The 27,275-nt window shown below is 37.6% G+C and overlaps 4 protein-coding genes across 5 annotated transcripts; 3 read left to right on the top strand and 1 right to left on the bottom strand.

Moving 5' to 3' along the window:
- Window positions 1-358: 358 nt before the first annotated feature.
- On the bottom strand, window positions 359-5,803 carry LOC141613649 (aldehyde dehydrogenase family 7 member B4). Its single transcript, XM_074432394.1, has 15 exons — window positions 5,619-5,803; window positions 5,360-5,497; window positions 4,484-4,570; window positions 4,210-4,341; window positions 3,443-3,515; window positions 3,217-3,239; window positions 3,068-3,131; window positions 2,838-2,883; window positions 2,550-2,730; window positions 1,950-2,126; window positions 1,705-1,869; window positions 1,286-1,426; window positions 1,092-1,189; window positions 796-945; window positions 359-678 (listed from the first exon to the last, which is right to left on the bottom strand). The coding sequence occupies exons 2-15, from the start codon at window positions 5,492-5,494 to the stop codon at window positions 624-626; spliced, it is 1,527 nt and encodes a 508-aa protein (XP_074288495.1). The 5' UTR covers window positions 5,495-5,497; window positions 5,619-5,803; the 3' UTR covers window positions 359-623.
- Window positions 5,804-17,666: 11,863 nt separating this feature from the next.
- LOC141613622 (cation/calcium exchanger 4-like) lies at window positions 17,667-20,558 on the top strand. The gene has a single exon (XM_074432368.1). It carries the CDS (start codon window positions 18,280-18,282, stop codon window positions 20,230-20,232), a length of 1,953 nt encoding a protein of 650 aa, XP_074288469.1. The 5' UTR covers window positions 17,667-18,279; the 3' UTR covers window positions 20,233-20,558.
- A 212-nt stretch (window positions 20,559-20,770) lies between these two features.
- Window positions 20,771-27,207, top strand: LOC141613638 (guanine nucleotide-binding protein subunit gamma 4-like). 2 transcript variants are annotated; one of them, XM_074432390.1, is made up of 5 exons: window positions 20,771-22,287; window positions 23,858-23,910; window positions 24,002-24,046; window positions 24,155-24,202; window positions 26,951-27,207. In XM_074432390.1, the coding sequence occupies exons 1-5, from the start codon at window positions 22,177-22,179 to the stop codon at window positions 27,153-27,155; spliced, it is 462 nt and encodes a 153-aa protein (XP_074288491.1). In that variant the 5' UTR covers window positions 20,771-22,176; the 3' UTR covers window positions 27,156-27,207. The 2 variants fall into 2 exon arrangements, with proteins under 2 accessions (XP_074288491.1, XP_074288485.1); XM_074432384.1 differs by lacking the exon at window positions 26,951-27,207 and adding an exon at window positions 24,804-25,210 and having other exon boundaries at window positions 21,424-22,287.
- Window positions 22,336-23,734, top strand: LOC141613629 (uncharacterized). The gene has a single exon (XM_074432375.1). The coding sequence runs from the start codon at window positions 22,963-22,965 to the stop codon at window positions 23,443-23,445; it is 483 nt and encodes a 160-aa protein (XP_074288476.1). The 5' UTR covers window positions 22,336-22,962; the 3' UTR covers window positions 23,446-23,734.
- Window positions 27,208-27,275: the final 68 nt, after the last annotated feature.

Below are 27,275 nucleotides of genomic sequence, written 5' to 3'. Positions count from 1 at the left end.
CATGACTCCTAGCTACATTAGCGTTTGACGTTGAACATAATCACCAAACAAAATCTAATGGGGTCACAGAATATCTCGAACGTCAACTTATGATGCATTCACATTTCACACTCAAGCCTGACTGCTTGGTAAGGCCTGTAATAGATCACACTATACAAATACCAGCTAGTAATCTGGTAAAATCCAGCTAGTAACCTGGTAAAGTCGTGAAAAGTGGTATTCAACTACTCCTAATCTAGATTCGAGCAGTGATCAGCACAGAAAGACGCCCTTCATAATTCAAATGTGAAACTCATGCAGTTAGAAACTAATTTTCAAATCGACTCAGGAAAAATAAGATGTACGAAAATCAATAAGCTTCGGCTGAATGCAAATTAATGCCAGAGTAAATTTATTGATTTGGAGAAAGAGTTGTGCATCGACAGTCATTGGCATACAACACTGTGATTGCTATGAGAATAGTTTCCAGTTATAACAATGTTGACGATAACCACCAACTTTGCTTCATATTTCCGACAAAAGAAGTTACAGCAGATTTATAGCAACTCGACTATCATGACTCATGATCGGTCACCCATTTTCCGCAAGATTTGGGTAGGAATGCTACAATACTTCTGTGGTTTCTAACCGAAATTGATTCCTTGGGCCAGCGGCAGTTCACTTCCATAATTGATTGTACTGTAAAAAACGGAAAATCATATTGATCACACTTCGAAGTTCTGAACAGTAATACCAAGAGAACGGAATTATGGACGAACAGAGCAGTGACAGCACACAGCTCAAATAAAGACATACCAGGTAGCACGTCTCATGTACTGCTTCCATGAGTCGCTTCCTGCTTCTCTTCCACCTCCGGTTGCCTTCTCACCTCCAAATGCACCTCCTATTTCAGCACCATTTGTCGGTATGTTTACATTCACTATTCCACAGTCACTTCCTGAAGGCCTGAAGCAATCCAAATTTCAGTATTTACTTGAGCATTAGTAATCAGATTCCTAACAATGTTGCGCGTAAAATCCACACTACTTGAGGTGATCTCAATAGAAATGTACGGTCTGTATTGGAATACAAGTGAAGAAAAGAGCACATACCCGATCCATTTAAAGATAGCTTCAGGTCTTTTAGTGAAAATAGAACTACTCAATCCTTGGGGAACCGAGTTGTTGATTTCTATCGCTTCTTCTAGCGTCTGGAACAAAAGATGCAAGTAAAAAACAAATTACAAAGACAAATGACGACCATACTGGAAGAGGTTGCCCAATTGACTATAATTATCGAATGTTACCTTGAACTTCATAACATAGAGCACCGGAGCGAACAACTCTTCTTTCACAACATCCGCGTCAGGAGAAATCTCAACAATTGTGGGCTGAACAAAGTTGCCTTCAGATTCTATGACGGAGCCGCCAGTAAGGATCTTCCCACCCTGCAAAACTTTTACCTTTAAACAACTTTCTAGCAGAAAAACTACTACTTCTGTTCATGTCGAACAGACAAGTAAAAAACAATCTCTTAATCAGTGATTCCACCTTGCCACAGATTATGCATACTATCTGATATTCTGATGAATATTTGACAGCGAACTTCAGATAAAATATTTTGAACAGCTACATGAACATGCTAAAAACTAAACTGAACATCATATCTCATCGACTTGAGCTTGAATCAAAGGTGTATTGTAAAATAGCTAAAGAAGATTCCTACCTGGGACTTTATGACCTCGATCCCCTTTGCGAAATTCTCCTTGGAAGTCTTGGTATGTAATGGCCCAAGTAAGGTACCTTTCTCCAAAGGGTCCCCAATTTTCACTTGTTTGTAGGCAGCCAGCAGTTGCTCAAGTACTTTCTCGTATACGCTTTCATGGAGGAGCTGAGACAATCCAGAAAGAAAAACAGCATGAGAGTCTTCGACTTCATAATTATCATGCAGAGGAAAGTGAGGAGAAATACCAGTCTACGACAGGTTGTACAACGCTGACCAGCAGTTCCAACAGCAGCGAAAAGAACAGAACGTGAAGCAAGCTTTATATCAGCGTCATCCATGACGATTATGGCATTATTTCCACTTAATTCAAGCAAGCATTTTCCGAATCTCTGATTTACAGTTTGTTGAACAATTTGGCCAACCTGTTGCGGGTATTTTAACAAAAGAAAAATCAAATAGAATTCAAAGCAGCTAACAAATGCAGAAGTGAATAAAAGACAAACTCATATTAGAAAACAATTTATTTCGACAAAATTCTTCAAAAGAAAAGGTTCAGAGTTTCAGTTCCAACTTCCAACAAATGCGGATAATGTTCAACAAGAAATAGAAAATTACAAGTATATCCTGTCACTCTGTCAGTTCGTTTTTACCCTGTTTTGCAATGAAACTAATGTTCACAACCAGCTTAATCCAATTAATCCAATTACAGAGAAATAGATTAAAATATTTGTAGTAAATGGGCGAATGGGATCTCAAAAATCATGATACCTCTTTAGATCAGCAAATCCATAAAACATTAACATGACGGGAGTGAACAAATTCCAACAAGAACGACATTAACTGACCTTAGAGCTTCCGGTAAATGAAACAAGCTGAATACGTGTATCTTCCGCAATTGCTTGACCAATATCAGCCCCACCGCAAAGAGCGGTGAAAATTGCTCCCGGCAAGTTATTCTTCTCTAGTACACTTGCTATGACCTTGGTCAATCCAATAGTAACCAACGGTGTTGTTGGGGCACCTTTCCTGTGATAAATAAAACAATGAAGGATGGCAATATCAAATGCAAGCTTGATTTAATCTATTTACTCCAGTAAAAAAAAAAAGAGGTTTACTTTAGTGAAGCGACTTACCAGACGACACAGTTACCACATACAAGTGCAAGACAAGCATTCCAACCTACATATCCATGTAACAGGAGAACATCAGAGGCGCTTAAAAATATAAATTGTACTAGCACATCCGACACACTCACACACGCAACAAGTATAAGAAATCATCAAACACAGAATGAAAAGACACGAGTGTAATGTCTCAACATTCACTTGCTCAGCCATATTAGCTAGAAGGCAACAATTATTACCTAGAACAGCAGATGGGAAATTGAAAGCCGTGATCACACCTATTATCCCAAGAGGATTCCAGACCTATATAGAGTAGCAATGTTGATATGTTAACAAAAAGATCGGTGAGAACATTACTTAACTTGAGCAATCATGAGAATTAATATACCTCCAGCATTGCATGATTCGGACCTGTAAAAAAAAGGTATCATAGTTAGGAAAGGAAAGCAAAGCTCGTTAGATAGAAACTCTACCTGACTCCTATACATGAAATCAGAATACTAAAAATGAACTTGAAGCTTTGTAACTGCTCCAAACCCAATGCTAGCTTTTCAAGCTACCATGTTTTATCGGAGCATTAGATCAATAAAATTAACCGTGACATTCAGACTTACGCTCTGAAGGAATAATTGAACCATTCAGTTGTCGACTCAACCCGACAGCAAAGTCACACATATCAATAATCTCCTGAAAATTTAAATTGATATAATAGGTTAATGCACGACAACAAAAAATGCCTTCCCCTCTTAGCTAATTACTGATACCAAATTAAAGAACCATCATCCATTTTCTAGAAAAGATTAAAACAAGGTATCAGTCCGGAGGGAGTTACAGAAGAATAACATATAAGCCATGGCTGAGATCTGAGCAACTTAATCTTAATTCCAAATACGGTCCGATGAGAAAGCATAAAGGCATGCAGTATGCATGAGACTGATATGAATCGTAATTCCAAATACGGTTGTGGAAGAGTCCATAATACTAAACAATAAGAAGTTAACATGAAAGACACATTCAATATCTGATTGCTCAATGTGAATGCTGAAAGGAGTATTTCGAGGAACTACAAAGAGTATTTAGACTAACAAACAAAAGTCATGTCATTTCACAAATGATTTCATTCTTATTAACACGATCACGTCAAATCTACAAATCAAGAATATCTAGCAAGGTAAAGAAAGACTAGCCTTTCTGAAGATTCACAACTTCCTACAAGAAACCAGCCATACAACAAAGATAAGGTGGTCTACTTAACTCGGTACCAAACACAAGAGGGTTGCAGAATAATCGACCATAATCTTAATTAATCAATGCAAAACAAGTGTTTTATCTTATTATGAAGTGCAAAAAGTAGAGCTAACACATGTTCAAGAAACCATACCTGAACCTCTCCGATCCCTTCAGGCAGTATCTTTCCCATTTCAAGTGAGACCAATCGGCCAAGATGGTCAAGATTAGCCCTTAATGCATCACCTATCTGTCTAACGATATCACCTCTTTTTGGTGCTGGCAACTGAAAAGAAAGACAGATAGTTCAAAACAAGGCAATTGGGCCCATCAAACAACCGCCCTTACAAAATTGGTGAACCACAGTACCACAAAACCAAAACTCATTTAATGAAAAGAGACCAAGTCTAACAGATAGCACTAATCACCTGCTTCCACATCGTCGAAGCTTCTACACAAGCTTTCATCCCTTCTTCATAGTCTTCCAATGAACCCTCAACAACCTCAGCAATGGGCTAAAATCCACCACAATCCAATCGACAAAACGTACACAATTAGACATCCAACAACAATTTCAACATCTCTCTCATCAACCATCATAAAATATGACAAATTCAAAACAAATAACGCCCTAACACTATCACAATTACAGTACCAGTCTTATTGAGTCAATTCATTGCAAGTTCTCAACGTGACAATATGGGATACACAAACAATACCATATTGCTTGGTGAACAACTCCTAAAGAAGTCCAAAAATACATCCTAACAACTCTTCCTGTCCCTATCATTTGTTTACCTTTAATTAAAACACTCATCACAAAGAACTAAATACTCATTAAACAAATGATTGGAACAAAGGCAATACAAAACAATCATTCTGACACACAAAAATCAAGCAAACCCCAATTGAACTCATGACACAAATAACAAGCTTAACATCAATCAATCCACAATTAGCCATCAAGATTATAGCTTTATACACAACAACAACAACTTAGTCCCAAAAATGATTTGGGTTCGGCTGACAGGACGATGAGAACAACGACTCAAAATGATTTGGGTTCGGCTGACGTGAATCATCAATCATCCAACAACAATAACAACGTCCCAGAATAATTTGGGTTCGACTGACATGAATCATCATCTAAAACCGTCCAGGACATCCAATAGGGCTTGATAATATAATACTACTATAACTTTTATACAATGAAATCAACAAATCACACATTAAAAAAATCCCATGCATATTATGAAATTAATCTACAATTAACATAAGTAATTAAATCATTAGAAGGATAATACCTTATTAGTAGCAGGATTAACCGTAGAAATGGTAGAACCATTTGCTTTCCATTTTCCACCCACATAACATCCTATATTATGAGGTCCAATCTCAATCTCTTTCAGAAATTCATACTCTTTTTGATCAAATCCCATTTTCTGCATATACCCAGTTAAATTAATCACTTAAACAACTTAATTAATCAACAATGTTAAGTAACACTAATCACTGATTTAAGTAAGATGAACAATGATCAAATAAAAGCAAGAAATGTGTCACCTTTCTGTTACTTTTTTTATGGGTTGATCGAATTAAAGTGGATAAGTTGGAGAAATTATTAGAGAGAGAGGTGTATAAAGCAATTAAGCAGGTGGAATTGGGTGAAATTATGGGCAAATTATTTATGCATTTATATGTTTTTTTTTTGTTTAATCGAGACGTCCACTCTCGACAAGTAGATAATAACAAGTGAAAATGCACGTGGAGCCCCTGAAGTTTCGATTTTGCCCGAAATACCCAATTTTATGTTCCGGAAATCTTTAAGAGGCTATAATTCGTGTCTACGAGTTCAGAAAATGATAATTTTTTTTTTCAAATCGATTATCTTTTCGAGAATTACGATTTGAAAAAAAAAATTATCGTATTTGGATCCCGTGGCTAGGAGTTTTTGTACGTCAAAGTTTTTTTTAATGAACAAACTTTGAGTGACCATATCTCTCGCTCACGAATTTCAAACTCGACAATTTTATTTTTCAAGTCGTAGTTCTCGAAATGATAATCAATTTGAAAAAAAAAATCGTCACTTTCTGAGTTCGTAAACACGAGTTATAGTCTCTTAAAGTTCTCTAGATCAAAAAATTGGGTATTTCGGGCAAAACATCAAAATTGAAGGGCACCGCGTGCATTTTCCCAAATAACAAACATTAAAATTGAACACAAATTATCACTTTAGACGTACACTAAAGTGAATAGCGTAAGTTGGTGAAAAATGGATATTTCACTTGTCCTATCACTTATCAATCGTTGGTTGGCGCAGTCGTAGCATGGGGCTGCGCTTGGTAGGGAGGTCTGCGGATCGATCCATCACAACTGCGATTGGGAGGGTTTAAATACCGTAATCCTTGAACACGCCCCGAAATTCGGATTAGTCGGCCCAATGTGGTTATTACCGGATGGTTTAGACCAAAAAAAAATTTGTCCTATCACTTGCATTTTGTAAAAGGATTATTATCCATCTATGACTTTTGATAGATAGTGTCGTGTACAATGAGACGGATTGAATTTTATATCGAACGATATGTATTTATATGTACACTAGATCTTTCTTTTTAAAATAGTCATATGTATATTAAAAAGTAAAACAGGTCAAATACTATTTAATCCGTTTTATCTATTTGAATTATTTATTTATTATTAAAGACCATATATCCGTTTTAAATAAGAATCATAAATTTGGTTTATAGGCCAAGCATGGTGAAACAGAGACGTATTAGTTCAGAATTCTTGGATCACATGTGACAAGGACTAGCTACTTTGGTAGTTATCCTTAATTTTTATGCATTTTTGTGATTGTAATGAGACAACACATTGCATAATTTTAAGGTTTGATTGGCATCTTTCTGGTGAGGGAGGTTACGTGTACCTGATTTCCAGAATTCCTGACTTCATTATTTTGAGAAATTTATGATCATGATAGCCTTCCTATTATTTTTTACGTATTTATTTATAGATGTCTTACTTATTTGTTTATTTTTTTTTATATTGAAAATATGTTAAAAGGGAAGTTTGATCATTCATGTAACCAGTGTTCATTTGTCACTCAATAATAATACTCACAAATGGTCATTTTTCTTTCGTTGATCTTTGCGCCAAAATCAAAGCTAAACAAATGATCGGGGCGAATGGGGTATTGATAGGATAATACCGGTTGTCGTAAATAGTAGAATTAACCTATCAACACAAGTAATTTGTAAATCTAAAACTTGACTCTACTAACTCTAAGCAAGACAATAGTGTAAAGTGGAAGTAAAGGGTCAAACCCAAGAGAAGGATGTTGAACTAAGACTTGACTTTTAAACTATTAAACACTAACCAAGACTCTAACTACTAATTATGATACTAATGACAATTTAAACTCAACAATTGGAACTAATCACAAATAATGGGTATTAACAATATTCAACTTGTAGAAAACATAAAAAGAAGAAAACATTGGTTTTGGAAACAAACATGGAAAAGAGTAAAAGTGGAGATTTTTCTATTGAGATAATTCAACAAACAAGTAACATGCAAGAATTCAATAAAGAGAAAGACTTGATGTAACTTAGTGCAACAACTACTTCCTAAGCATAAAGATCCTCTCTTTTCCTCCTTCAACAATTACCCAACAACTTTCATAAGATGGTGATTACTTGCTCCTAAGTTAGAGTAGTTAATCCTACCTATATGGTCACCCAATTGAAAAACCACAACATGGTTTACACATAAGAGCATTAAGATCAATTCCAAACAAAAGAAGTCAAGATTAATACTTTAGGAGGCTTAATCCAACCGACCAAGAACTAACTTGCAAATTCCACTCACAAAGATACAAACTTTAAAACCAAATTCATAAAGATGCAAGCTTGCTACAAAGATTTCACTAGTAGGAAGAATGAAATGCAATGTTAGCTACTCCTAACACATTAACATACAACATGAACATGAAATTCAAGGAAAATGCAATAATTATTGAAGAAGGATTAAGAGGTTCTTACAAAGCTTAAGGAAAGTAGTGTACTAGTGTCTACCAAATTACATCAAGATTAAAGGCTTAACCTTCCATAACCTTAGAACAATCTAAGAATTGTGGAAAGATTAGCATAGAAATCCCAAAATAAAGCTTACAACTTTGCCTTCTTAGGCCTTATTCTTTTGGATTGAAACGGTTCTGATCTGAACTGAATTGAACTTATAGGATCTGCATTGAACTTATAGGATCTGAACTGAACTTACACGATCCGAATTTAAATTAACTTAAATTAATTTAACTTAAATATTATTATTATTATTATTATTATTATTATTATTATTATTATTATTTTTATTATTATTATTATTATTATTATTATTATTATTATTATTATTATTATTATTATTATTATTATTATTATTATAAAACCGCAACTATTGTTATTATTATTATTATTATTATTATTATTATTATTTAAAAAACGCAAATTTTTATTGAAATTAAACAAAAATTTTACAAGAAATTAGTGGGCAGCCAAGGGAGAACACTGATAAGAAAATATAGTCTAAAACACAAGGTAAGATAATAATATTTTCCCACTTTATATACATTATTTTGTTCATAAATTATACTACGGTTACATTACGATAAAAAATAATGAGAAGAGTGATAATTTTGTTATAAAAATAATAATTACATATGTATCGAATAATTAAAAATGTCAAATATTTTTGCGTCGATTTTTTAAAAATAATACTATGTATATAACTTTTCTAAACTGAATTTATAGGATCTGAACTGAATTTATAGGATCTGAACTGAACTGAACTTATAGAAGTTGAACTGAACTGAACTTATAGGATCTGAACTGAACTGAATTTATAGGATCTGAACTGAACTTAGCTTATAGGATCTGATCTGAACTGAACTGAACTGAACTTATAGAATCTGAAGTGAACTTAAATTAAGTGACTTTAAGTTCAAAATAACAGGGCCTATAATACCAAATTCTTACTCAACATACAAGTTTGATTATTGAATGATAGATGATGATTTGATGGTAAGGAGATTGTCTCTAAGATCTCATAATGTGGGTATTTATACCCTTGGCTCTTGGCTTTAGGTTAAGGCAAAATCGAGTCTTCAAAATAGAGAATCGCGAGGCCTGAAACAGTTAAAAGCGCAGACTGCGGTTGGGGGCGTAGCCTGCGCTTTTCAGCCTTGCAGCGCGTTTTTGCGAGAGCCATATCTCTCTCGTTTCTTGGATAAATAAGGCGTGTGACCTATCGTTGGAAAGATAAGATCACAATATTTCACCTCCACTTGGCCTTGCGTCGATAAGAGGTCTAGAACTCGATATATATCCATTTGAAGTTGACCCTTGTGAAACCGAGTTTTCAATTCTTCATTGTGGCTCTTGTTTGTCTATGCCAAGGCTTCAAATATTCCATTAGCTTAATTTTTCTTGACTTTTCACTTGTTCCCTTGGTTGACTAAGGTTCGGGATTGACCCTTGACTTTTGTTGGCTTTGACGGTTTGACTCTTGACCTTGTCTTCGACTTTCATTGAACAAGCACATGGCTTATTCTCTTCAAATCTTCAACCCACTACAATGCACTAAACCATGCAATATAGCCATTCTCAACATGTTACATTACCATTTCTAAAGGTCTAACAAAATGAACCTTAGTTAGCCAAATCACAAGTAAAGGATGAGAAAAGCAATTATTGCAAAACGTAAACTAATGACCCATAATATAACATTAATAGATAGATAATTTGTAATACTCCGTATTTATAAGTCTTTGGGTACTCTATCGAGTAGGCCTTACTCTGTCGAGTAAGGGTGAGTTGCGTTTTAAAATAGTTTCTGACCTGTTGGGTACTCGATCGAGTAACATGGGTACTCGATCGAGTAAGGGGGTACTCGATCGAGTATCTCAGGTACTCGATCGAGTGTCCTGTTTTTCGGGAAGTTTTCTCGGGTTTTGTTAATTATGCGATTAAGGTATTTAAACATAGTCGTCATTGTTTTAAATCACTTTTGCAAAACCTAAATCCCTGTTTAAGAGAGAAAGCAACCAGTTCACCTTCCTAATCGTATTCTTAGCAATTCCCGGACGGTCAGTTCTTGTCGTTATTCGTGTCGTTGAGTTCCTTGCGTCGAGGGTAAGCTTTTAATATAATTTTTATAATGTTTTGTTAAGTTTGGTTAAACCCTAATTTAGAGTTGGGGGGTTTTGTGTGTAGTATGTGATGTGTAGCCTTTATGTGTTATATGATAGGAGGAGGGTTCGTAGAAGAGGCTTTTTGACTCACCGTTGATACCGTCCGATCACAGCTTTCCGGGTAGGATTTCCTACTCGGTATTAGTCCCATAATGGGATATTGGTGATGTCTTTGTATTTGGTTGTTTGATATAATGATTGTACTGTGTTTGTGGTTGTGATTGCTGTTGATGGTTCTCGAGATGCGTTCTCGGCTGAGTGGGGTCACTTGCGGGAGTGACTTCACGCCCTAGTTTCGCCCTTCGTGGAACCCGCCACGGAAGGGGATGTGCACATTAATGGACAGGGTTATCGCTCGGTATGATGAGCGGGGCTTAGGTGGGAACGGCTGCGGTCCCCCATCGGCGGGCGGTCCAAAGTGGACGATCGATTGAGATGATGGGAATTGGTTGGTGGTGTGTGTGTGTGTGTGTGATGTGATTCGGTTGTCTGTTTATCTTATTATTGTTATCTATATTGATTGTGTGATTAGTAATGACCCCGTTTAAATGTTTTAAAAGCTGTGGTGATCCATTCGGGGTGGTGAGCGATTGCTTAGGCGGTATATCTTGGATACGCGTGGGATCTAGCTGGGGATGGAGTCATCACATATCAGAGTCTTTAGTCTTCCGCTGTGTTTGTTAGGACAGTTCCTTTCAGTTAGTTGATAGATTAAGAACAGTTGTATTTTGCTTATAGTTGGTTTTGGTTATGTAATCACTTAAACTTATTTAATAAAGTATGTTTCTTCATTGTCTTATGATTATCATGCCTCGGGTAACCGAGATGGTAGTATCCTTATACCTGAGTGGTCCTGGTAAGGCACTTGGAGTATGGGGGTGTTACAAATGGTATCGAGCGACGATCCCGAAACCCGTAACCAATAAATCCAATGAATATAGGGAGTCAATTAAAATGAACCCGGGGTAAAGGTTGTAGGAGCTAATGCAAAGACTTGGGAGACGTCCTAAAGTCGCGAACTCGCCCTACAATTTTGAACCGGTCACCATGGGATATGTGTCGGGATCGTTATGTGCATATTGTGTCTTTGTGTGTATCTATGTAGTAGTATGTTGCATGAATTGATGATGATGACGTGAATTATATGTTGGTTGATTGTAAAGCATGAAAGTATAATGATGGATACATGTAATTTGGCATGTTATAGTTATGTAAGGAAAAGTGTTTTGTCTATATATATATATATAAAGCGATGTGTAAGTATACATGTTGTTGTTGTCGTGTTGAGTAAAAGTACAGAAGGTTGGGAGTGTGAATTGAACAGGTGCCGGGTGAATGTGTTGAACGAATATGGTGGGTAAATATGTGGTATGATGGATGAATTAGTGGGAAAAGATGAATCATCGTGGTGTGATAACATGGTTCCTGATTAAGCATGTTATATAATGGAAGTTATTTTATAATGTTGTTATGCTAGTAACATGTGAATAGGGGACTTGATGTCGTGTATTTGTGATTTTGTTTACGAAAAGTGATAGAATAAAAACATGTGGGTAAATCATAATTGACAAGTTATATAAATTATGTGCATGATGAATGTTGTTGTTTGGCTTTTGAAAATAGTAACATATGATTATGAATACTGATTTTATGAGTTTTGGACTGGTTTTGTTTGCTTGGTTGTTGTTTAAGTTGTTTGGAAGTAAAATCAAGTAGTTGTGTTTTTCGATTATAAAGAGGTTGTCTTTAAACTGTTATAACTTGAAATGCATAAATGATTTTGATGTGATTCCAATTGGAGGTGATAGCTTGTTCTTTTACGATTCTAACGATAGGTCACACGCCAAAAACGACCAAGAAATGAGTGAGTTATGACTGTTTTACGAAAACTGGACAGTGCTGAGAATTGGGGTACTCGATCGAGTATCCTTGGTACTCGATCGAGTAAGGGGGCACTCGATCGAGTACGTTAGTTACTCGATCGAGTAGCCCTGGTGATTTGTTTTACGTGCTTCTGATCTTCACCTACTCGATCGAGTAAGTCCCTTACTCGATCGAGTGGCCTGTACTCGATCTAGTGACCCTTGTTTTGGGTCATATGCTTATCTTTTGACTTCGTTGCATATTATGTTTAATTCAAAGGCGTTATTTTGCTTCTTTATGCATTTTTTTACATGTATGTTGGTCTTGACGCGTAAGTTACCCAATTTTGTGGTGTAAAGAGTGGCACCTATGATGAGTATGAGTTCGGTGGGGGGGACATGATTTATATGTGTTGGGATTGGTAAGACTTAATTGAGGCATAGAGCATGTTGTGTGAGACGATATGGGTGACATGATTGTATGTTGAGTTATGAAAATGTAAGTGAATGTGGGCAAGGCATGATGTAAGTTTATGGAGCGTGAGAATGAAAAGATTGAAAGAAAGGATGTGGATAGTAGCAACCTGAGATGTATAATAAATTATGAAGGGAGATGGCTAGAAATAGTGTTGAGTAAGAACATATGTAATGAAAGGTCGTTTGGAAATAGTGGTATATAGCGAACTTAATGGGACATGTCGCGACGTGGATTTGCAGGTAGTGACTGAGTTTGGAAATTTGTGTTATCGAGAGACGAAACTACTGTGTGATTTCCTTGGGTAATTAACGGTATTAAATGAATTCTGATTTCTAGAGATGTAAAAAAAGGGAGATGCAATTATTTGAACATTAAACGTTGATTCTATGGATAGATTAGTGGCAAGTGTGAGTGATAGCATAATAAGAGAAGATCCATGGTAAGAAAGAGTGAGATGATGTCGGTAGAAAATAATGGAATTTGAGTTTTGGAGCAACGAAGGGGTAACTGGATTTCTAAAGAGTTAGCTAGAAGGAATAAGGAGTTGAACTATTAATTGGTATTATTGAGTGTAAAGAGAAAAGAAGGATAAAAGTAAGCTGAGGAAAATGTTCACCGGAGTTATGTTATATAAAGGTAAGGAATCATCGAAATATGTGATAGTATCACGAGGATGTTAGCTGAAGGTTATATAGGAGTTTCAGGACAACATGATTGATAATGAGTTTCGAGGAATTAAGGGAGTGAGAAGTTGGTGGAGTGTTGGCACGATACGAGATATTTGGTGGAGGGTTGGATGACAATACAAATAAGATAGTATTGGGAATAATGTTGAGGTAATTTTGTGGATGAGTTTGATGTTCGTTATTTGGAATGTTAACCAAAAATAGGAGAAAAACCATGTTATTTTGATATGAGTGTAAGAGGTTTGATATACGAGCAGTGGTGGCATTGTGGTGTTATCACTAGTGGTTAAGAGTGATGGTATATTAGAAAGGTAGCAATTCTAAAGAGGCTGATTTGGCAGGGACCTGATGTTGTGTATGATTGTGAGAGGGTATAAGATGTGGTTAGATGAGGCGGATGCTAATAGTTTAATAGTAAAGATATGGTTATATTGGGCAGGAAGTGATGGTTGTGCGAATGGGGGAATATGTTATGAGGGGCATATGAGTTAAACTCGGGCGACAGGTAACCTTTATCGAGTGGTAACTTACGTGGTCAGGATTGACTAGTTGGTTGTGATTACGGGTCTATTATATGTGTAAATGTTTGTGTGAGGTTCTGACCTCACAAGAAGTGATATGGTGTGATAATTATAAAGTTGTTTTATAAATGTTACTCAGAATATATATGTTGGACACGGTAATTTAATTGAATGATATCCAAAAAGGTAATAATTTGATTAATTGACATGGCTAGTTATAATTTTATGTGTATTAATAACACATGTGTATTCCGTGAAATGGTAGAGATGATGTTTATGAGATGCTTATCTTTTTATTCATATAATATGTTGCGTTGTGATTGAGTAAAGTGGATTTGAGTAAGTTTTCTTGTCCGAAAGGTTATTTCCGTCGGTATTTATGGAATTGTATATAGTTGTGATGTCTATCGATGTGGTTATGGTGCCTCGGGTGGTGATCCGGGCACGATATTTAGTGTTGTGATGCGGGTATTTTCGCACTACGGTGTGGCTGTTGGTGGCGGTGTTGTGATGCCGTCACCGGTTGTGGTGGAGTAGGCGGGATGATTATGATACGAGTTTTCGAAAGTGCATACCAGTTATACATAGATTGTTGTTTTGTTTCTTTGTTGTTCTTTGTGAGTTTTGGTTGAACATGTAGACAGTTGTCTTGCTTATTGATGTTTTCTTTACCGGGTTAAGTTGGGAATGAGGTAGAGTATGATATGAAATAGAGTTGAATATGTTTTCGTTGTTGTCATGGTATAATGATATTCTGTGATGGGACACGGTTGTGAGAGGTTGTTACTGATAATTTTAATCTTGTTTTCAGATGAGACATGGTAATGGAAAATGATTCGCGGAACATGTGTTGTAATGATCTGAAAGCGGCAGGTAGTTCATAATCTTTTGTTGAGACAATGAGTGTAGGGTGTTGGGGGAATTAGTGTCATGTTAAGTTGTGCATGAGTTTTGCGGTAATGAAAGAAAGAACTTGAGGATCTAGTGTGCGTGTACGTAACGAGTGCGGATCGTGAGTTATGCTTCTGGGAGATAAGTGCCTTACATAGAGAGGTATGTTGTTTGGCAGTAATAATGAAGAGTGGGTATGGTGATTTGCTACGAGTTTATGGTATAGGTTAGGTGCTATGCCGAATGAGTTGAGGAATGAGAAATGTTTATGTACGGGAGCCTTGGATATAAGAATAGTGAGTGTTTGGTTTATAAACGGTTATCTTTGACATGTGGTGGTAAAGAGGGTAATGAGGTATTGATAAGGTTTGGTATTAGTTAGTTACGAGGACGTAACATTTGTCTTAAGAGGAGTAGGATGCGATAAAACAGATTTTGATGGTTGTACATATGGTAATATATTCGGAAGTTGAGTCTTGGTGTAGAATAAAGATCGATTCGTGTTGTGGGTGATTTTTATTAAAGGTCATGACCGTGCTTGTAGTAGCGTGATGTTTAGGAGTGTGAGAATATTTCACTAGTGTTGACAGTTGGGTGATGAGGTTACGAGTGTGAGTAAACTTCGAGGACGAAGTTCCTTTTTAAGGGTGGTAGAATGTAACATTCCGTTTGATGTCTATGAGTGTCTTGGTATTGGATTTGATAGTTGATGATATTATGGAGCTAGCGGCATTAGAGGATGGTAATTGGTTATGTATGGAGTTGGTGTCGTGAGAGATATATATGTGGTAGATACGATATAGTGAGTTGCGTTTTAAAATAGTTTCTGACCTGTTGGGTACTCGATCGAGTAACGTGGGTACTCGATCGAGTAAGGGGGTACTCGATCGAGTATCTCAGGTACTCGATCGAGTGTCCTGTTTTTCGGGAAGTTTTCTCGGGTTTTGTTAATTATGCGATTAAGGTATTTAAACATAGTCGTCATTGTTTTAAATCACTTTTGCAAAACCTAAATCCCTGTTTAAGAGAGAAAGCAACCAGTTCACCTTCCTAATCGTATTCTTAGCAATTCCCGGACGGTCAGTTCTTGTCGTTATTCGTGTCGTTGAGTTCCTTGCGTCGAGGGTAAGCTTTTAATATAATTTTTATAATGTTTTGTTAAGTTTGGTTAAACCCTAATTTAGAGTTGGGGGGTTTTGTGTGTAGTATGTGATGTGTAGCCTTTATGTGTTATATGATAGGAGGAGGGTTCGTAGAAGAGGCTTTTTGACTCAGCTGTTGATACCGTCCGACTGTTGTGCTTTCCAGGTAGGATTTCCTACTCAGTATTAGTCCCATAATGGGATATTGGTGATGTGCTGTATTTGGTTGTTTGATATAATGATTGTCTTGTGTTTGTGGTTGTGATTGTTTGTTGATGGTTCTCGAGATGCGTTCTCGGCTGAGTGGGGTCACTTGCGGGAGTGACTTCACGCCCTAGTTTCGCCCTTCGTGGAACCCGCCACGGAAGGGGATGTGCACATTAATGGACAGGGTTATCGCTCGGTATGATGAGCGGGGCTTAGGTGGGAACAGGCGGTCCCCATCGCGTGGCGGTCCAGTGGACAGTCAGTATTGAGATGATGGGAATTGGTTGGTGGTGTGTGTGTGTGTGTGTGACAGTTCAGCTGTCTGTTTATCTTATTATTGTTATCTATATTGATTGTGTGATTAGTAATGACCCCGTTTAAATGTTTTAAAAACTGTGGTGATCCATTCGGGGGTGGTGAGCAGTTGCTTGGCAGGTATATCTTGGATACGCGTGGGATCTAGCTGGGGATGGAGTCATCACATATCAGAGTCTTTAGTCTTCCGCTGTGTTTGTTAGGACAGTTCCTTTCAGTTAGTTGATAGATTAAGAACAGTTGTATTTTGCTTATAGTTGGTTTTGGTTATGTAATCACTTAAACTTATTTAATAAAGTATGTTTCTTCATTGTCTTATGATTATCATGCCTCGGGTAACCGAGATGGTAGTATCCTTATACCTGAGTGGTCCTGGTAAGACACTTGGAGTATGGGGGTGTTACATAATTAATCTTAATTAACATGACTTTTTATTGTGCTATCAGGTATCAATTAGTGGTGTTGGAGGTCGGAAGTGATTGACAATAGGTTTGGACCGGATACAAGTCAGGATTATGTTGAAATTTTAGACCTTGGTTGAGCGCAATAGCGGGATTAGGACGGTTAGCGAGATTTTTTTGTAAATTTCTAAAAATGCTTTGTCTATTTCTACTTATTTTATGGGGGAGACATTATTTGGGTCAAGAACAAACTGGACTAATATAAATATGGTCCGGTCCAACATTTGTCCTTCTTTGGTATCACAAATTCTTATTTGTGACGGAAGGTATCCGTCACAAATAAGAGACGGATATCATATCCCCTCACAAATTACCCATTTGCCTTGAGTGGGGAAGCACATGGGGGGACCCTCCTTTGTCCCCTCTACCCATTTCCTCTCACAAACTACCCGTCGCAACCCGCGACCCGTCGCAAGCAAGACTTACACCTTTGGTATATAGTCTAGAAAGTTTGCTCTAATCCAATCTTGGTCAAATGAAGATCCCTAATTTTAACCTCATATCACTAACAACTGAGTTTAATGTAAAACATTGTTGTTATTATTCCGTTTAAAATGGGGTGATTATATACGTAGAGGTGATAATGAGTCGAGACAACTCGAGAAACTAACGAGCCAAGTCAAGTTAATGCTAGCTCGGCTCGAAAAGCTCGCAAACGGCTCAGACTTGTGTGATTGATAATATTTTGCTTTTATTTATATTTTTTTTTTTTTTTTATATCTATATTCATTATCTATTAACCTTTTCATATTTTCGATATAGTCTTAAAGTAAGAGGTATTGTAATGAAAATCAAGACCAAAAACTTTTGGCATAATGAATGATCCAATTTTCATTATTTCTTCAAAATTTTGATTATAATGTTGTAAGTTTCGGATACCTATCCATCTATTGTAGACGGATATCATTCCCCGAAAACCAGAGAGAGAAAGATTACACAAATCCAAAGCTTACAAAATTAGTGGGCTAACAATGGGCTTCATAATCAATTAAGTCAGCCCTACAACAAATCCCAGATCACAACTTCAATCTTTTATGTACTTGTACAAGGTTTATATTCCGTATGAACAAATCCAGAAATTTCTCAGAATTTTCAGCCAATTTTGTACATTTTCTGAAATCCAAAGCTTACAAAATTTACCCTTTTTCTCCAATTGTATTGCAATTATATTTCCAGCTACCCAGAAAATTCTCAAGAAAATTTACCCCCAATTTAAAGTCAAGAACTTGTAAGTTGCTAACCTAATTCTGATTGATTTTTCATTTGTAATCTTGTAATCATTCTTACCCAATTCAAAACCCCAGGGTTTCAATTTCAAATTCTCTTTTGGAATTGAAACCCTAGATTCTTTTGATTTCAATTGAAATTGTTTGACTTTGATGACACATGTAATTAGCAATAGTATTAGTGGAAAGAAATGGGTATATTGAGTTTGTCAAACCCTAGAAAGAAATCCCCTTTTCATGGGATTTTCAATGGTTTATGTGCTGTGACCTTGTTTTTCTTGTTTTATAATAGAGATGATATTGTTACCAATACATTACTTAGGAAATCAGCTGTGATTAATCATAATTATCAGCATAATCATGTTAAATCAAAAGAGGGGTATGTTCAAGTCGGGATTTTTCGTCGTAAAATGGTGGAAATTAGTGATAATTCAACAAATTTGGGAAATGGGTCTTTCACAGATGGTGTTTTAAGTGGAGAGAATGCTGTGTTTTGTGTTGGGGTGCATAAACATGTGGGTTTTAACTCGAAATGTGAGTATTTGAAGGCACATCCGGAATGTTCGACAGGCGGGTTCTTGGATTACCTGCAGTTCTTCTATTGTAAGTGCCAGACACTTGGGGTGTTGGGGTATGTTGTGTTGGGTATTTGGCTTGCTGCATTGTTTTACCTTCTTGGTAATACTGCTGCTGATTATTTTTGTTGTTCGCTGGAGAAGCTGTCGAGTATCTTGAAATTGCCTCCTACTGTTGCCGGGGTCACTCTCCTTCCTCTTGGGAATGGAGCACCTGATGTGTTTGCTAGCATTGCTGCTTTTGTCGGTACGGGTGCTGGTGAGGTTGGATTGAATAGTGTGTTGGGTGGGGCTGTTTTTGTGACTAGTGTCGTTGTAGGTACTGTTTCGTTGTTGGTGGCTAATAAGCGAGTTCATATTGATAGGAGATGCTTTATTAGGGATCTTAGCTTCTTTCTCCTTGCTATTTTATCGCTTTTGTTGATCTTGGTGGTTGGAAGGATAAATGTTTGGGCAGCTGTTGCTTTTTTGATGATATATGTGTGTTATGCCTTTGTTGTTGCCGCGAATGAGATGTTGAAGAGGGGGGCCCATAGACTGAAATTAGATGCTGTCACGCCGTTGCTCCCTGTGAGAGGTAGTGTTTTCACCCAAGGAAATGTTGAAGGCGATGCAGTTTACAGTCCACTGCTAGACTTCGAGAGTGAGACTGAAGCTCCCCAACTTCATCCTTCTTTACCACAGTGGATGTGGGCTTCAAATGTGGCTATTTACTCACATAATTCGTTGAGAGTTGATAGTGATAGACCTCCTTGGGGTTGGAATGATGAGCAGGGTGAAGCCGAAAGTTCCTTGTTTTCCTTCCCAAGGCTTTTATCAATCCTGGAGCTTCCTTTGTCGGTCCCAAGACGTTTAACAATTCCAAGGGTCGAGGAGGATTCATGGTCAAAGCCGTATGCTGTCGCAAGTGCCTCATTGGCTCCAATTCTAATCGTATTTCTATGGACTTCATTGAATGAACCTAGTTCGGTTGGCAAAGAGGTGGCCTACATAATTGGGCTGGCAATTGGTTGCATCCTTGGAGTATGCGCATATCGTTACACTAAGATCGATCGTCCACCTCAGAGATTCTTATTACCATGGGTCATTGGGGGTTTCCTTATGAGTATTGTTTGGTTTTACATCATTGCGAGTGAACTTGTTGGTCTCTTAGTGGGGTTAGGCATCATATTAGGAATTAACCCGTCAATTCTGGGATTGACCGTACTGGCATGGGGAAACTCAATGGGGGATCTGGTCTCTGATATAGCTCTGGCCTTGAACGGCGGAGATGGAGTACAAATTGCCTTCTCAGGTTGCTACGCGGGTCCCATGTTCAACACACTGATTGGTCTGGGTATCTCTTTGCTTCTGGGTGCCTTGTCAGCGAGGCCTGCTGCGTATGTAGTTCCTAAAGATCCTAGCTTGTTTTACACAATTGGGTTTTTATTAGCGGGACTTCTATGGGCCATTGTGGTTTTGCTACGTAAGGATATGCGACCCTCTAAGACATTGGGGATTGGTCTTATATCCCTATACCTGATCTTCCTATCCTCTAGGGCTATCACTGCCATGAGTGTTGGCGGTTAAATTGTTAACTGAATAGCTTATGATCAAACTATCAAAGGAGCTGCCTTGAGTGTTTGTTCTCGTTCTATGAATATGTTTCTTTTGCTGCTAGTGTGATCCTTTGCTATGCTTGTAAATGAAAGTGCCATTGCTGTATCTTGGAGCAGTTTGTACCTATAGATATTCAAAATTAGGAGAATAACCTTGTTTTGGTTCAGATTTTGGCGGAACACATTGTGTATAGCTCCATGCTTTGAGCATCTTGTTCATCAGGATTTTCTGTCTTTAGCTCGTCATTTGTGACATTTTTCTACATTTGAAAAACAATTACTTTTATCTGAGGATAACCATTTGTTGCGAGTATTATCCCTTTAGTTGCATTCATATATGGTAGTTCCTACCAAATAGCTATCATCCGGTCGTTTAGCTTGGCTAGCTTGAGACTCCTAAGGGGATTAGGCAAACAGATAATTTGGGTCGTGTTCAGGTCGGATCATTTGTTTTTTTTTTTTTTTTGGTGTTGATCAGGAGTATCCCCTACCGACAGCTGGGGCAATCTCCTTCGGAGTACTGAAGGCAATTTAATGGGTGGACCCCTCCCAAGTTTGGCCTTTTCATTCGCAAGACTCGGGAATCAAACCCATGATTACTTGTTTAAGAGATGAAAACCCTTACCACTCACACCAGCCAACTTTGGTAGGTCGGATCATTTGTGGTATGGTGATTTCATGTACGGCTTATTTCTGGTCAGTTGTGGTTTAGGACGGTGTTAGTGAAATCCTAATTTTTTTTTGTTTCCAATTAGTCTTGTCATCGTTGGGTCCGAACTGTACAGTTGTGGTTTAGGACGGTGTGCGGCGTGCCTCATCGTTGGGTCCGAACTCCGAACTGTAGAATGTGAATGACACGTCTCGTACCGTAATAACGACAATGTAGTCCCTGTAGCTAATAATACTGCAGCACATATGCATTTCATTACTCAAGAGGAAAAAACTGGAGACAATGCATGTTGCAGTAGTCAGTAAGTAGTCCTAGTTAAGCAGTAAAAAGGAAAGAGCATGGTTTTCACTGTTTGAGTAGTGATGTCATGAATGCATCAGTAAACATTGGTTCAGTAAACGCATGTTCACGGAGCAGCTGACACCTAACCACTTCGTCCTTGCTCTTAGATTCTTACTGACAAAATAAATATATTTAACCTACTTTCAATTTTTAATCATTCTGATAAACTACTTTAAGCTATACTGTTACTTGTACTCTTGAATCACGTGCATTTTTACAGCCTCTTCTGTTTCACCAACAGTTTTTTCTATTCATTTATTGCTCCGGGTACGGGTATCAAATCTCGGTTTGACACTTGATCTTGTAATCATTTGTCCCGTCATGACGTTGCTCGTTATGCCTTAAATACAGCCAATGCCGCTTTGATTAGACCTGGCAAACAGATCGGGTCGTGTCGAGTTCGTGTCACATGTAAACGGGTCACGAACCCTTCAACCCAAACCCGACCCAATTAAATTTCGTGTCGTGTTCGTGTCGACCCACTTACATAAATGGGTCATCAAGCCTCAACCCTAACCCGTTAATTTCGTGTCGGGTTCGTGTCGTGTTTTCGTGTTTTGTCCATATTTGGAAAGTGAAGTATATTTATGCGATGAAAATCAAGAAAAATTAGGATTAATTTAGTAAATAGGTCATTCGTGTTGTGTTCGTGTCGACCCACTTACATAAATGGGTGATTAAGGCTCAACCCAAACCCATTAACTTCGTGTCGGGTTCGTGTCGTGTTTTCGTGCCGTGTAATTTTTTGCCGCCTCTAGCTTTGATATGCGGTCATGACAGCCTTTAAAACCTTGGTAACTCGAGAATGATACTGTGTTACTAAACAAGGCATTTTTGTCAGTATTGTTCTGCCTCTCTTTTCTATAATAAGGGTCACTTTGTAATTTAATCAACAAAGTAAAAATGGGAGAGGTGCCAAGGCCAAAGTCACCACCGGGTTACGTGGAGTTGTATAGCAAGCGCCGTCAACATGCTAAGCTTCAGATTCTCGAGAACGAAATCAGTTACCTTCAGGTATTTTTTATATAAGTGTTGTCAATATTTTAATCAGCTTAAGTATACACATATGTTTATGTTATAGTAGTAGTATATTTTGCTATGTAATACTAAAGAAAGTAGTTTCTGAAACTTTTTTTTTTTTTTTTTTCGTTTTCCTTCGTTTGGCTTAGTTTTGTGGCCACAATAATGTTCGAGTATCCGACACAGGTACACCGTACACAAAAATGGAAAGTCCCGGCTCATATTTGGCTTATAGTCTTCTAGTATCTAATTTATGTGACAGATTTTTTTTGCTATTTTCAAAAACAAAATTTTCATTCTTTTGGGTTAAATTGGTGTCCAAGTGTGATATTCATGTCGTGAGTATCAAATGTCCGACATAAAAAAAGATGAGATAGGCTGGTCCTATCCTAGAAGATCAATCTAGTTTTCTTACCTTATCAAAAAAAAAAAAAAAATGTCCGACAGAGGTTAGCGGACAATCTTCTAAGAGGTTTTATTCTCTGGTTTCTGGTGAACCAAGCATCAAGCAATTATTTCCTTGCCTATGAAATATACCTGCATTGCTCTGAAAGGTATCCTGTTTTGATTGTTTTTGCATGTATAAATACAATCACTTAACATCGAAAACCACATTTCCTTTGAATTCATTAAACATCTTTGCAATTTTGCATACAAACTTATACGTCAATGGCGGCTAAGACGGTCAAGTCAAATCCATCTTCTATAGAAGGTGATAAACATAGGCATATGGACCGCGAGATTAAGAACATGATTTCTGCACTCACCACCCGTCTGGCTGGGGGGAGCCACCACTTGGGGGACAAGGATGAATCTGGGGTAGGTATCATCACTTTAGCCGGGTCCAATACTGGGGCCACCATGAGGGGAGATTTGTTAGGCCGTCATGAGAACCATGAACACGACCACGAGGATTTACCAAGTGATGAGCTTGAAGGTTTGGACACCTATGTTAACAATAATTTTCAAGGTGTTAATAATTCAATCATGTTTGAGGCTAGCTACTCTTCTAATGATCCCGGTGTCCATGTGGAAATTGATGATGTGGTGTTTCCGCATGGTCATAAGCACAACAAACATGGGAAGAAGGGAACGAAAAAAGGAAAGGAGGTTGCTCATGGAAACCATCCAGATTCCGAGTTTTCTGAATGATTAAATCACAGGAAGCAACTGCAGTTTATCCTTAACAGCCTGGTTACGTAAATTTGTTTCTAAATCTTTTAGTAGAATCTTGTCGGAAAAAAAATATGTGAACGACTGAACGATGTAAGAGTTTATTATGTGACTGATGGAGTAATCTTTGTTTCCGTTTTCTGTACCTGTGTTTAGAGTTGTACCTCAAATCATAATAAGAAATTTTCTAGCTTTCCGATACTTACTGATCATCTTTCATGTGATCTTGGGAGGTCAATATAATAAAACTCGAATAGTCACTCCCTGCAAATCAAAGCGTTTCATAAATTCAAAATTCCTCCGGCAGAAAATATGGGACCGGAATACTGTCTATTGTATACTTAGTGTAGGTTGCGCATTACTGATGATTTATGATTTTTATTACGAGCAGGAAGAGTTGAAGTCACTAGAGGATGTTCAACCTACTTCTAGGTCCTGCAAAGAGTACGTAGGAGTCGCTGCTTTTTTTGTTTAATATTCTTCGATGTCTAAATTTGACTGTCTGATCTTGCTTCTCTGATGTGAATGCTGTCAGGCTCAACGAGTATTTAACAGCAAAATCAGATCCATTGATAGCTGTGTATGGCTTTTACTCGCTACAATATCTTGTTATTTTTGTTCGAGAACTAGGATGCCTGAAACTGGTTTTTTTTTTTTTTTTTTTTTTTTTTTTTTCTGATGTTATCAGCGGAAATCAAAAGACTTCTAAATCAGACGGCTCTGGGAAGAGAACCAGGTATTTCTCCATGGCTCCATTTTGTAATTGTGTTATATAATCCTCGAGTTGTATTTGCTTTTACAACGTTAAAAGTTCGAGACAATGAATCATTGTTGTTTTGTTTTCGATTATGATGGGATAAACCAATATGATTCCATAAACTGACTGCAGTTCTTTTATTAGGAAGTTAAACAGTAATTTGATGCAGTTTTTCATTATTGGTCTGCGGAAACAGATTCTCCGTGTTATTGATACAAGGGAGAAAGTCCGTAAACCAACCCCCTTAGTCCTCCACTCCTCCATTTGCAGGACCCTTGAAACACGGAGCTTTTTGTTTTGAGACTTGAAAACCTAATTCGGTACCAGTTTGCTACCCGCACATCAGTGAAATTAGGGTCAGTCAAACAGAGAAAAACTAACTAGAGACTCGAGTTCCGGTGTGTTATGAAACTAGCAGAAAAGACAGTTCAGTGGTTCGAATGATTCACTTCAGAAGGCGGATGAAGGTCAACTAAAAAAAACATTAGCAGCTCAACTCACAATCTAATTTACAACTAATCCAATCCATCTTGATTGTCAGTGTTTATAAACTGACTAGAGATTTCGGAATAATGGGCAGGAGCAAATCTTGTCTTAAATCGCCGTGGAAATGCTGTCTAAGCAGTTGCTGTAAAACGAACGAGGCAAATCATCAGCAGATGACATCAAAGAGCTGTTGCTGCTCAAGGGACCATTGTTGTATGAAATGTAATGGTTGTAAGAACTTGACATGTTTTCCTCAGAATTGTTGCAAGTTGAAACTTTGCTCAAATTGCAACTGCTGCTGCTGTTGTTGACTGCAAAATCTGCATGTTACTCTTGTTATAGTATCTGTATTTGCTGAATTTGATCTGCCAAAAAGAGAAGAAGAATTTTGAGGTCTCATAGTGTTTTTATTGCAAGTATTTACTGTGTCTGTTGTGGTAAAAAAAAGGTGATGATTTTCGCAGTACACATTTTACTCATCGTAGTACATTTTTACAATTATACCCCGCTCATTTTCCCTTTCTAACTTCTCTCTAATTAATCTCTCTAATTTCCCACATCCATTCTCCTTTTATTTTTATACACTACAATCTCCGGCTCTAGTTAGGGAAGGGGTTTGCCAGTCGACTATGTCGTCGGCGGTGTGGAGTTGGCAGTCCGTAGCAATGGTGGGTTAGGGTGGTGGTGGTGTTTTGAAAATTGGGTATATAACAAGTGAAAGTTCAAGAATTTTGAAAACATATTTTACATAAAATGTGTCCAACTAAATAAAGGAGCTACTCCATCTCCAATAACATTATAGCAATATCTTAAAATCAATGGATAATTGAATTGATTAAAACTGATAGCAAATCCAAAGACGGTGGCATAATTGTTACCCGGATGAACACAAAGCAAACGCACAAGCTTTAATTATGCATCAAAGAAATGACTAATATAATATGTACATAAATTCGTCACCATATGGCGATGAATGGAGTAATGCAGGGGCGTCTTGAATAATTTGGAGGCCTCGTGCAACAATGAAACGGAGGCCCTTAAAATCTAGTGAGATGCATTACATATACTCCGTTAATCAAAGGAGACATAAAACAAACAATAAGAATAAAAATGCTTGTTGCAATGTTCGAACTCGAGTGGCCATGGGCAAACAAAACAGTCATCAACCACTGCATTATCAAACTCCTATTGATGAAAGTATAGGGTTAGTTAATTATTTGACTGTGTATGATATATGAATATGAGGCATTGAGGCCCACGAATTTTGAGGCCCAGTTCACGCGCTCAGCCCGTACCTGCCCCTAGTGTCACGGTTCGAAACTTTGAGTCGGGGCGTGACGCGCACTTTTGTTTAAACACTCGACAAGAATGAAGGCGAGAGCGTTAGGCACTAGTGTTTGTCAAGCACTAGGCACTTGTAATCGGTCTCGGGTTGTGGGTGTCGGAATCCTAGTCTCGATCGACACACACGGGCTTGTTAGTGAAGTGAAGGCAAAAGTCGTTCACAAGAAAGCAACAACAAGCAATAAGAAGGCAACTTGGTGGGAAGCAGATGTTTGATTGACTAAGACTCTTTCAAAAAGAGAAAATTTGATAGTTACATCCCTGTAGCGGGAAACATTGAAAGTGCGGAAATAGCGTCTACCCATTTAGGGAAAGAAAAAGCTAATGCTAACTATGCTAAACTAGGAAAGTATTTACTAAAAATATATAAGAGGAAATGAAACTACATAGCATATATAAAACTAAGGGTTTGAAGTTCGAGACAATGAATCATTGTTGTTTTGTTTTCGATTATGATGGGATAAACCAATATGATTCCATAAACTGACTGCAGTTGTTTTATTAGGAAGTTAAACAGTAATTTGATGCAGTTTTTCATTATCAGTCTGCGGAAACAGATTCTCCGTGTTATTGATACAAGGGAGAAAGTCCGTAAACCAACCCGCTTAGTCCTCCACTCCTCCATTTGCAGGACCCTTGAAACACCGAGCTTTTTGTTTTGAGACTTGAAAACCTAATTCGGTACCAGTTTGCTACCCGGCCCCGCACATCAGTGAAATTATGGTCAGTCAAACAGAGAAAAACTAAGTAGAGACTCGAGTTCCCGTGTGTTATGAAACTAGCAGAAAAGACAGTACCATTAGCAGCTCAACTCATGAATCTAATTTACAACTAATCCAATGCCATGTTGATTGTCAGTGTTTATAATGTGACTAAAGATTTCGGAATAATGGGCAGGAGCAAATCGCCGTGGAAATGCTGTTTAAGTGGTTGCTGTAAAACGAACGAGGCAAATAATCAGCAGATGACATCAAAGAGCTGTTGCTGCGCAAGGGACCATTGTTGTATGAAATGTAATGGTTTTAAGAACTTGACATGTTTTCCTCAGAATTGTTGCAAGTTTAAACTTTGCTCAGATTGCAGCTGTCGCTGTTGTTGTTGACTGCAAAATCTGCATGTTTTTCTTGTTATAATTATTTATGCTTTACTCACGTGTCCAATAATTCCAAAATTCCATCTTATCTCTTAATTTCCATCTTATCTCTTAGGCCAAACAACACAC

This window comes from Silene latifolia, chromosome 1, assembly GCF_048544455.1.
Source record: "Silene latifolia isolate original U9 population chromosome 1, ASM4854445v1, whole genome shotgun sequence".
NCBI classification, from domain to species: Eukaryota; Viridiplantae; Streptophyta; class Magnoliopsida; order Caryophyllales; family Caryophyllaceae; genus Silene; species Silene latifolia.
Note: the sequence above shows the minus strand (reverse complement) of the source record. Positions and strands in the feature narration are given on the sequence as shown.